The sequence below is a fragment of the Musca autumnalis genome, unplaced genomic scaffold (assembly GCF_047663935.1).
Source record: "Musca autumnalis isolate F117 unplaced genomic scaffold, ASM4766393v1 scaffold_5, whole genome shotgun sequence".
Taxonomy (NCBI): domain Eukaryota; kingdom Metazoa; phylum Arthropoda; class Insecta; order Diptera; family Muscidae; genus Musca; species Musca autumnalis.
In genome coordinates, this window is record NW_027412088.1 from 141,548,331 (window position 1) to 141,560,894 (window position 12,564).

General features: G+C 33.1%; 1 protein-coding gene across 2 annotated transcripts in view; it reads right to left on the reverse strand.

Moving 5' to 3' along the window:
• LOC141387800 (tubulin beta-3 chain) overlaps positions 1-11,424 on the reverse strand; it is a 36,634-nt gene extending 25,210 nt beyond the window's left edge. The window contains exon 1 of one of the 2 annotated variants that reach the window (XM_073957993.1): positions 10,837-11,424. In XM_073957993.1, coding sequence (XP_073814094.1) covers positions 10,837-10,893 — 57 coding nt within the window. In that variant the 5' untranslated portion in view covers positions 10,894-11,424. The remainder of the gene's footprint in view (positions 1-10,836) is intronic. The other variant, XM_073957994.1, reaches the window with a different exon arrangement.
• Between the last annotated feature and the right edge of the window lie 1,140 nt (positions 11,425-12,564).

A 12,564-nucleotide genomic window follows, 5' to 3' on the forward strand; every position in this document is an offset into this window, starting at 1 on the left:
AAAAAACTGTAAAGGAAGAGAACACTTGAAACATGGGCGAATTTTCGATATGATTCATTTACATACATGCCTTTATACATACACTGTATTTACCTTCATACATACATACATATGTATGTATGTAATAATGTTAACTTTAGTTAACCTTGTGGGTTAAGTAAATGAACTGGCTGATCTGGTTTTCTTTTCTTTTTTCAAAAGGACATCCCACGGTGTATGATGTTAACATCTGCCTGTTTTCATTGCCTTTTTTCGGTTTGCAGTTTGGCATACGCCATGCCAAAAAAAAAACAATTAACACAGAAATGATTTCAACACAAGTAAATACAATTAAAGTGTTGTGATATTAATTGAAATTGAAAAATAACCCTTATCCCGTTGTTAAAGTAACCGAGATGAGATTTCACCCAAAAAAATCTTTAAAGGTTACATACACCCGGCTTATTTTGAAATTTATATTTCAAACTACAAATTTAGGGAAGAAATTTAGATTATGAAAAATCATGTAGTTTTCGCTTACCAGCACATTTAAAAATTCCAGAAATTTCTGGGCACGTAAGCCAAAAATAGAGTTGTCTTAAATAAATTGGAAATAAAATAGAAAATATGTTCTACGTGAGAAAATTGAAGCAGGAAGCTAAACCCAAAGCCAGCTAAAACAAATGTAGCTAAGCGAAAACTAATGTACAGATACATATATTTTAAATAAAATTTGTCAGAAATCTTTTGAAATAATTACTGAAAACATGTTGTCAAATTACTTTCCTACTGACTATATAACCCATTGGCTTTAATAAAAAGAAGCATAAACCTTATGCTCCCAAAGTTGCTATAAAATATATTCAGTGTCAGCTAAGTAAAAACTACTGTACACATAAACATTAACAAACCTCTTAAAAATATTTATATTTATGATGTATGTCATTCCATGACGACCTTCTTTAGAAGTAACCGTTTTCCATCTACTACATCACAGACAATTAGAATAAAATATTTTGCCGCTTATTTGCAGCACCAACAACAATTTGTAAAAATTTCACACCATTCATTTATTATAGACCATTTGTTGAGGCACTTAAACGTTTCACTTTTTTGCTTCTTTTGAGGCAATTTTTACTTCTTTTTGTTGTTGACATTGACTATCTTTGGGTCAAACTTTAAGACACTGCAAGGTCAAAATTTCTAAACAAAAATTAACTTTCTCAGCTATTATTTTGTTTAACTTTTGATTTTGAGAAAAAAAACATGTGCGTGTTGTCAACACCTAGCCAAAGTAGGTATGTGACGGTTATAGTTTTAATGCGTTTTTCAATAAACAATCTCAAGTTTTATTTTTGTTTACTTCATCACATAATATTTGTTGATAAATATTTAATTTTGTTTACCCAAGCCCCATCAACAGTTATTAAATGTGTGATGTGATCTCTGTGGCCGAAATTTTATTTATCTTGGGGTATTTGACAAACATAATTGTGGGAAAATCTTTGAATAAATATTTGAATTGATAAATAAATATGTATGAAGTTAAAACGCCATTTAATTTAGGCTTGACATTTCATAATCTTTAAAAAAAATATACAAAATTTTTTTAAAGATCCTGGCCATAAATATTTGATCTGTGTCAATATGTTTTTCTTGGAATATTCTCCATCAGCTGTGAAATTGTAAAAAAAAAATCAATATGTCTGTTAAGTAGCCTTGAGTCCTGCAAACACATGTATGACATGTTGCTACTTCTTTTGTGGAATTTTTTTCGGGTAATTTGAAACCACAAGTGGAAAAGGAAACACGACTAGGAGTTTAGCTGGCGTGCCTGGGGTTTTTGGTTGCAATCATTGCTACAGCACATGTGCCCAAAAAGAAGCCCGTAATAAGGATACGTTTTGGAAACAAAATTCCATAAAAGAAAACATACTCAAGTTACCAATTATTCTGAAAAAGTAAAAAAACACTTGAATCAAATGTGTCATGAACATGTCACATTTGAGAAGGAATTAATTTTTCAGCTACTTGTCATCTTATATTATTAATCATCATTTTCAAGGCTTCCTTGATTTGCATTTTGTTCATGGAATAGCAATCAAAGCAAAAGGAAATCGGAAATGCACAACAGCCCTTTAATGTTTTAGGAAGTTTCAAATAAGGTTTCTTATGCAAATTTGTATGTAATGACGAATTGCAATACATTGAATGAGTAATACAACACTTTATTGTAAATTTGATGTGCAGAAAATAGAGGGGAAACGGAAACAGAAGCCATTTAGTTTTTAATCGATATTTTATGGAAATTTGAGTCACTGTACCTTCACTTATATTCTTTATTTCTTTAGAAATTACTATCAAATGAAAAAACGATAATCAAAATAGTTCATATCAACTGATATCATACTACGACAAAATGAGGACCTAGGTGTAAAACAATTTTTTGAAGAAAGTTCGGTACCTTCTTCAAGTCTAAAATACCAAAAACTCCTTGAGATTTTTTGCAAATAGTGTTTTCCTTTTCAAAATATATGCACCCATCATCACCTAAGCGTTATGTTTAAAAAAAAATTAAGAAAATAATACAAAAGAAGGTAAATATTAGAAGGTCAAAGTCCACACAAGAGCGGTTTCGTTAAAAAAATGTCATGAAATTATGCGTCCTTTGAGCTTGGCATACTTGGCGGTTGCTAAAATGTGATAGTGAGCAGTGGCAGAAGCAGGCATTGCAATAAACCCTTTAAAACCATTTGATTTTTTTTTTAAGGTCAGAAGGCTTTCTTACAATTTGTCAGTGGGTATGTTTTGAACACGATTTTCTATTAAAAATACGCAAAGTCCGGGTATATAATTTATGTTAAAAGAATGAAAGGTATAGGCCAAACTAGTGCGAATTCGATTCGGCAATTATTTATTCTCTTATCTTGAATTACTTAAGCAAGAAGGCAATTCTGCGTCACAACTTATATAGGATAGCTATTAAAAAGATAGCAATCTATCAGTTGAAGAACAAGAGAGGGCAAAACGCAATCAGCTCGCTTTGCTTGCGTTATTTCCAGTAAGAGAATATATGAAAAAGGGCAACCAAGTTCGGTTTTGTCTAGGTCATTCTTTATTCTTTTACCAGAAATGAAGCCAGACAAGCAAGAAAAAATCCATTGAGTTCTGGCCTAGCCCTGCGTTTACACATGACAGGACAGTTGTCAAAAACCCAAAACTTGCCTGTGTGACATAGGCGTCCAGACAACTGAAAAAACACTTGTAAAATTATGAATGAAAATCATCGATTTCTTTTTGTTTTTCATTCACATATTTTGTTTTTGTTCATGTTCTTTTGTTTTCAACACATTTTAATTATTATCTCACTTATTTTTACAAAAAATGTCAAAAATTTGTTAACCCGACTGTCTGTGAAAAAATGATGGACAGCTGGGAGACCGTCGACAAATGTATATATGTGTTAGTAAATCAGAGTTGTATTTGCAGAAAGTCTGCCTTGTGTAAACGCCTAGTAAAGCTATCAGTAGATGAAGGGCTACCAGTCGAAACTTTTTAAAGGCTTCGGTACATAAGCGGTTGGCTTTCTTTCTTAAGTTATTTCTAGTAAAAGAATATAAGGCAAAGGGTAAACTAGTTCGAATTTAGTTAGCCCGTACTTTTATCAGAAATGACTTAAGCAAGAATACCATGCTTCTTATGTACCGTGCCGTAAAGACTAGTGGAGATATGTTTACAGGAAATATGTATCACCTTTTTGGTACAAATTGGCTAGAGGAATGCATACTTAATGGTTTATTGGTAGGCGGTCTGCCTTACGTCACAATACAAAGTTTTGATCAATAACTGGAATATATAACCTATCTGGTCATACGGTATCCTACTTAGGGTGCAGCTTGTGCTTCTAATGCCAACAAATTACAGAGCAGACAGTTCCATTACAGGAGTTCCTTGAGAAACAAAGGAAGAAAATTTAAGGCCAAAAAACAATCAACGTTTGAGTAAAGTTTTGCGTTATTTCTGGTAGAAAAATAATAGACAAAGTGCAGCCAAGTTCGAATTTTTCTTATTCTTTTACCAGAAATTTCAAAAAAAAACTTTTCTCAAACGTGGGTTGTGTTTTTCGGCCTAAAGCGGCGTTTACATCTAACATGTTTTATAAAACAAAATTGCATAGAACATCTATCAAATAAATGTCGTAAATTCCCAAAACACCTGTTTTAAATGCAAGTGTAAAATAAGTTAAATGGTCGGGATATTAAAGAAAAAATAATGAAATGCTGTCAATATACTGGGCCGCTAACCCTTAACTAACGAAGATGATAAACGCTAAATATCATTTGATATTATAAAGATATAAAATGTCAACTTAAACACGGTTTGTATAACGTCAATTGTTAACCCGGCAAGGAGCTATAAAATAAAGAAGCTATAACTTGGGGTTATGCATTGCCGGAATCCCAATAATATTTTGAAACTAATGCCACATTTACATCTAATAGGCTTTAGAAAACATGCGTCGTTTATGTTGCATTTGTCCCAAATACTTGTTCCTCAATTTTTCATCAAACTCTAATAAATCATGAGCCATGTCCGTATTAAATAGCTTCCATGTGTAAGAGAAGAACACAAGTATTTTGTTTTTTTTTTCCTTTTTTTGGAGGTTGAGTCCAATTTAAAATAAGCTAATCTCTCTATTCGTGTTCGTGTTAACAAAAAATCTCAAAAAATTAAAACTAAAAAATATTAATTAACAAATGCATTCGTGCTTAAAGATAGTTCGCTTCATTTTGTTCTCCTCTAATAAACTTTCTTTGAATTTTATATATTTTTTATTATTTAAAGAAATGCTTTTTAGAGAGAGAGAAAAAAATATTTCTTTATTACTTGTTTTCTACAACGACATTTAGTCCTAATTAAAATGCGTTTTAGGTAGAGTTTTAATAACTCACTAACTATGATGGCTTGTTAAGCGCCGCAAAAACTACAAAAACTGACAAATACTTAACAAAATAAAAGCTGAACCGTCCGTCTGTCTATAAGGTAAGGGTGGGAAACTTTATTGTCATTTTTTTAATGAACATAAAGCGGTTTAATGTCTATTTTTTATGAATATTCGTTGTCACTTAAGGTGTGTGTGAGCCAGCCGGGGTGAGTAGAAATGTGCATATAGTATGGATGTATGTATGTTTAATAGTGTGCAAAGGAATATTAAATTTCTTTAGCTACATATTTACTTTTGCTGACTGACTATCTTTTGTGGCCGCCACAAAATGCATGGCATTTCAAACAATGGAAATTACTTAATGAAGACATAAGTAATGCAACCTAAGCTAGAGTTTATAGAGAAATGTCACATGAATGAATGCATAATGGTGTGGGGAGAGTAACATGTTTTATTTATGACAAGTTCAAAAAAGAAACAGCTGATTCATGGTTTTTTCTGAGGTACAAAAGTCCAAGACACAATAAAGGTTTGCCCCAAAGGTAAACAAAAAGAAACTCCAGTGGGAAAGTTAATTTTGCAAAATTGCATAAATTTTAGGAGAAATTCCAGAAATTATAAATAATGAGGAACAAAATAATAATAAAAACAAAACTCTTCACGTGAAAAGAGTTATAGCCCACATCACCTGCTTCTTTGGAAATTAAGTAGACATTTTTGTTCATAATTTAATAAATGACAGAAAAGGTATAAGATTTTATAGCACATTTACATTACACGTGTTATGGTCGTAATTCCTTTAACTATCTGTGAAATATATTATTTTTATTCCAAAACTGGTATATCAGGTGCCAGAGTATTTCGGATTTAAGTAATGATCTATTTATTTGGATTTGAAGATTCTACATTATGTTTACATTAGAGTTTTTTGTTCGCTTAACCTCCTATATGGGGATTTTTAACGATTTAAACCCATTGGATTTACTAAACTTACTATTGCCTCGGTTATTGCCTTTCATATTTGCCCCACAACTGGGTGATGTAAATTATAAAAAATATCAAACCACAAAAACTCTTGACTCAATGCAAAATAAAAATACAAATATTATTTTCTGTAATGATAAACATAATGCAATGATTAATATTTTTGCTCTTGAATTATTAAAAATAAACGCGCATTTCTTATAAGAACAAAATATTTATACATATAGAGTCTTATCACTACGACCAGGCTGACGACAGCAACTCTTGTTTGTGATTAATAGAGCAATATGAATGTTCGACACGTTTCCAAGAATAGTAACAAAAGAACAATTTTAAAGGGTGAGATTCTATTTCATACACTAATAAAGAGTTTTAAGGGTCGTATTTTCTACCTTGCTATGACGATTTTATATCAAAGCATGATTCATTAACATGGGTGAAAGCTTAGAATTAGCTTTGAAATTGAAATATATTTGCTAAACACTCAAATTATATGATAAGCTTTATCTAAAGTGAAATCGGAAGTTATTTAGGTGATTTTTTTTCTGTTTTTATTGTGCTTTGCAAATGTTTATGGTGCCAATAAACTGAGGGGAATCTTGAAATTTTGTGATTAATTGTGGAACACACAGATGTTTATATCAAACAAAATAAACTTTAACTTTTATTCAGAGTCTAGTGCATCGATGCACAATGTGCGCTTACATTTACACCAAACTGATTTTAATAAGAAATCATTACCATTTGACAGATATTCTGTTAAATAAATTTCGTATTTGTCAATAATCCTGGTACTAGAAAAGTAAACGAACAGACATATACAGGCATGTCACAGAAACCGATTCCGATCGAAAGTGGAACTGATTCCGTATTTAGCTTCTTCAGAAACCGAAAAACGAAACATTTTTTTCGGAATGTAATCACTTTTGGTTTCTCAAGTGGAGTTGTATTTTTGGAAACATATCACTTTTAAACACTTAAAATAACACTGTGCAACACTGGAAATGCAAACAACTTCTAATGGACATTTTCTGAAAATACATATTGAGACTACAAAAACCTTAATTGGGTTTTGTGTTCTTAGATCGGGTTTAGATTTTATGGCCTCATCTAAACCGACCTAAAATGAGCCTTTTTTTCCAGTGATCTGACCTTTATCTCCGAAACTAATAAGAATTTTGCTTTGCAGTCTACAGCAATATTGTAGCCCTAAAGTAGTAGAACTTATGTGTCAAACAGATGAACTAGGAAAAGCTGCATCTAGGCCATCAAACTCGTTAAAATATAGAAAAGTTTACATAATTTCTGAAATTCTGGTCAGTAACAACTAAACTGTTGGGAGTTGAAACAAGTAACCATTCTAAAAATTTTCCAAATAATAAAAGTTAAGTAGTGTAGTACTGTAACTATAATTTATAAGAAAATTGTATATGGAATTCTCGATAATCTGCATTTTAATGTGCTGAGAATTAGGGTAAATCAATTGGTTAGTCCCGGTCCAAACTAGGGTAATTTCATGAATGAAATTACATTGAAATATGCGGTCTTAGATCGAGTTCCCCACAGTTGCAGTTTCATTACTTTAGTATGGAACTCGATCTTAGTCCCGGTTCACACTAGAGTGATTTCATTGAAAAAATTTCATGAAATTATGCGTCCCTAGGTCGAGTTCCTTTGTAGAGTAATATCATGAAATTGTTGTATTGGGGTTCTCGACTCTACATAGTGAAGTTCACGCTAGAGTGGTTTATAAGACAAATGCCATAAAATTCGGCATTCTTAGCTCGAATTCCCCACTACAGTAATTTCATGATATTAGCTTCGATGCAGAATTTTGTTAAGAAACTGTGTTTAGAGCCAAACCCGTATAAGTAACAATAACAAACTGGGTGCGTTTTTTTAGCACCTCCGATGTTTTAATAAGTCGAAAGTTAGTGCCTTGGTACTTACGAAGCATGGCATTCTTGCTGAAGTCATTTCAGATAAAAGATTAAAGAGCAATCGATTGCCCTTTGCCTTTTAGTATTTTACCCGAAATTACTTATGCCAGAAAGCCAGCTGATGTACCTTAGGTAGAAAATCATGGGTTCCAGTATGTCATAATTAAGATCTTAATTTATTTATTAGCACTAGCCTTTCGGAAAAAAATTGTTAGGATGTGTGAGAAATCAGAAGAGACATAAAGTCAATGGTGAATGATGACGGAAACGGCGGTATTATATCGGGGACTAACTGACTAAAGTTATCTAGAGAACTCTTAGGTCCCCTATGTCTATTGCGCAGGCACCAATTCGAAGATTTACTTCCCCTTTTGTAAGGGAGAAAAATCTCCATTCGATTCTGAAACTGGTGAACAAAAACTTATTTATGCGTGAAAGTGCCTACGACAAGATCGTAAAAATCTGTGATGCAGTGGCTTCTCTATCGAGATCCGCTTTGTCTATTCCGAGGTACCAATTCGAAGCCTCAGTGTATGAACTCTTCTTGTTTCTTCGTAAGGAGATTGTGTCTATATTTCACCAGAAAAAGTTTCCATCGAATTTCCCAATCAACACTACCACTTATGTTATCATGCAGACATAGAGTATTCTCAATGGGAAAAGCGAGACATTTTAACCTCTTCTGTTCTGAAACTGATAACCTATTTAAGCATGAAAGTGCCCCCAACAAGATCGTAAAAATCTGTTATGGTGTGGGAATTTGAGATTACCTCATTCTCTTTACCACATACGGTACAAGATTGGATCTCAAACAGAGTTACTTCCAGTTTGATAATCATTCTTTCAGGTTGTTCCTGTTTTGTAGGAGGTGAATTGTTTTGATGTTTGATAGCCTGTATTTAAATGGAAGTTTAGATTCAGTCGAAAACTTTTAGCTAATTTTCATCTTTTTAGAACGGTATACTATTTATCCGAACTTCGCAGGCCAGTTTTTTTTTTTGAGTTTTCCTGCTTTAATAAATCCCTTCTTAAGAGTTTAATTCCAGATTTGAAAAGAGATGTGTCATAAGAATGTTCTTCCAAACCTAAAAATCTGCCGTTCATGTTATTGATGTCAGTTCTAAGCTCACACATTCTCTTATCAGAATCGCAAAGAATACCAGTTTCAGTTGCAACCAACATAGCTTAAAATGTTCCCATAAGATGGTCGCTTCATTTTGTAAAGTGATCGTCAAACATTTGCATCAATCTAAAAGGTGAATCTGATGACTTTGGTGTTTTTGCATAGTTCCTTAGGGAGTGTTGAGTAATACTTTCCCCATATCGTATAGGTACTCGGAAAACTCGCGAAATCTCAACATAGTGACAGTCTCTATGTTGAGATTACGCCAGATTCCCGAGCACCTATACGATATAGGGAAAGTATTACTCAACACTCCCTAGGGAACTGTAAATAATCTTTGATAAATATGAATAAGGTCAACGATTGCAAGCATCATCACTAGTTTCTGTCAAACAAGTTTGGAGCCGTCATATATATCAAAGTTTTGCTCCTAAGATCAAATATATTTCAGAAAAAAGTTTTTTTCTTAAGTTTCCCCTGAGACATAGAGTGTAGCTATGAAAGAAGCCAAGATGTAGATAATTCTAATAAATACAATATACGAATAATCTATAGAGAGTCGTGTTATCAAACTTGGGAGGTCGAAGTACTGAATGCAGTTTCAAATAACCAACTTAACTAACAGCTTCAATCTTCATATCCCCTGTTTGTGCTTTCAGCTTTAACTTCTGCTCTCTATACATAGTTGTGAATCAGCCTAAATATATATGAATCAGCAATACTATTTTAAAATATGATATTAAAATATACAAGCAACGTTGGGCGCCAACGAAAATAATTTTCATTTAAAAATTAATCCATCTCAAATTTTATTTTCTAAAAATGCATCTGATCTATAGTGACAGTCCTTTTGTAACATCTGAATTGATTTTAGTCCTAAATCAATGAATTCTACAAACGTTGGGCGCCATATGGCAATTTTTTCCTCAAATCAAAAATCCATGTGTGGATCTAAACTAGAATTCTAGATATAAAAAAACCCTCCTCCCCAAAGACCATACCATTTTTTCACACAAGACTTTATCAATTACATTTCCCAAACATCATTTCCGATTTAAGGAATTAACACACAGAATTCGGGGAAATCTGGCCAGAGGCCAAAGGTGTTTCCCACAAAATTCATTTAAATCAATTTAAATTGCTTAATTTTCTCTAAGACACACACAAAAAGCTGACGATTACGACAATGTTGCACCACAAAGTCTGGCGTTTTGATTTTTTTCTTTCGTTTTTGTGAATTTTTGTATGCCTAATTGTTCAATTGTAGAAAACTCCTTAAAAGCATTTAGACACACACACTCACAGAAAACAACAAAATCGATTTTGAAATTTCGGTTTACCCTGACATTGATTTTTGCCCAGCAAGTGATCGTCGTCGTTGTTGTCAGGAGAATATGGAGACTAAACAGACTAAATGGCTGGCTGGCAAACTGGTGCTTTTGAAAATCTGATCTGACATCAGCTTTTTTGTGTGCAAGGAAACTCGTTGGAAACTGGATTCCATTTTGAACGGGGGACAAGAAGCCAGGGAACTACATTAATGTTGTTGTTTCTGATACAATCTCCTTTATATAAAATTCGATAGCCAATAAAACAGAAATAATTAAATTCAGAAAAAAATTAAAATTCAATTTGCGAAAAACGCACCAAACACTAAACGTACCAGACCAAACAACATTTAATCAGGCAGGCGGCTGGCTGGTCGGATTGTTAGGCTTGTCGCAAGATCAACACAAACATAACCGCTACTGCTGCTGATTTAGCAAAATAAGGAAACCCAACCTCGGTAGCAGCGATAACAAAAAAATTCTCAAGAATTCTAGCTCATATTCTAAAACTCAAACGAATTCGCAAAAAAAACTTACCTTAGCACCAATTTGGTTGCCACATTGACCGGCTTGCAAATGAACGATTTCCCTCATTTTGATTTAGGTTTGGTTTATTCGAAAACTGGGATAAAAAATGTGATTGAGTTTTGTTTGCTACTTTAAAAATCACGTTTCTTTGCACTTTTTGCACGTTTTTTATTCGAAATTTGTTCGTTGTTCTTTTATTTTGCGCAGGGTTAGCTTAGAGAGAGAGAGTAGCTTTTGTTCTCTAAACTAGACAAGAAGAAATCCTTTTTTGGTTGGCACTTTTTTATATTTTTTTTTTTTTCAAAGGATAATTGAATTTCACAATCAGTTCTTTTATTTCTTCTTCTTCTGCTTTTGTTACTTCTCTAGAACAATTTTCCACAAAGCAGCAACAACGACGACAAGACAGAGAGAGGAGGACGCACACTTGATATTCAATCGACTTATAAAACTCAACTGATCAGTTGGGTTGTACGCTTTCATGCAAGAAGCATTTTTGCCGGCTTCATAAATTTTCAGCCCCTCATTGTTGTTGCTGTTGTTGTTTTGGTGTGGTGCTATCGTAAATGTTCTTTGGTGGATTTTTTATGCTTGTGTGTTGTACGGTCGTTGTCATCGTTAACCAACCGTACGACTCAAATGGCTTCATGTCATCATCATACCCAACCATCAAACAACGGCATTGCCATTCGTGAGTATGAAATAAATAATCTAATCCAAACAAACACACGCAAACTTCACAACTCTCCAAACTTCCTGCTGTATAATTTGTATGTATGTATGAGTGTGTTTTCATAAAATAAAAAAATGGTATGAAAAGATCCGATCATATTTGTATAATTCGTCAATAAAATCGAAAATCAGAGTCATATTATGGAAATAATAAACGAATGTTGAGAACATCCATATGTTTAGAGGTCGGAGAAAATTGCATGACTTTGTTAACGTAAGACAGTTGTTAAGTTATAAAAACCATATTTCCAAATTACAATCAATTCTGTGTCTGAACCTGCAAGAATATACAAATTTTACTAGGACAACATTTTTCCTTTATGATACTGAAAAAATACCAAATGGCATAAGGCGAACTGAACCAAAATAGTTATCATTTAATTTCATCTTTGACTAGTCTCGACATGTACGTGGTACTAAAGTTGGGTAATCTAGTTCCTAGTTCCTTGTACTAGTTCCAAAACGTATGAGTAACATCATGAAAGTTAATGTGTGATATTAAGTATACGCAGTTTGTTCAAAGAAACAATGTGGGAAATTGGAACTGCGAAGTGAACTAGATAGTTCCATATAGTTCCTTTGGCACAACTCTAGTTGGTACTGATTGAAACCTTTGCTGGTCTTCTTGATTACCATTTTACATGCCTTTAATACAGCAAATAGAAGCAGAGGTATTTGTCAAAACAGCAGAGGCACGGGCGAATGGAGCTTTGTTAAAAATAAAAAAACAAAATTCCAAAAACAACCTCACAGGCAACTGTGTTGGTGTTCTTTTCAACTCACAGAATTCGAAGAATTCTTAGTTGATACGTGCTGACATGTTGCAAAATATTTTGATTTTGGTGTTTCTTTGGAAAAGCCGAAAAGTGAGTGTGATTCTCATTCATATGAGAATACTAGACACTTAAAGAGTTCGGTTTTTCGCTAAAAAGGCATCATTTCAAAAACTGAGAAGCCAATTGATAATTCCCTTCGCCGAGATGAAATCATGATATTGGTAGCGAT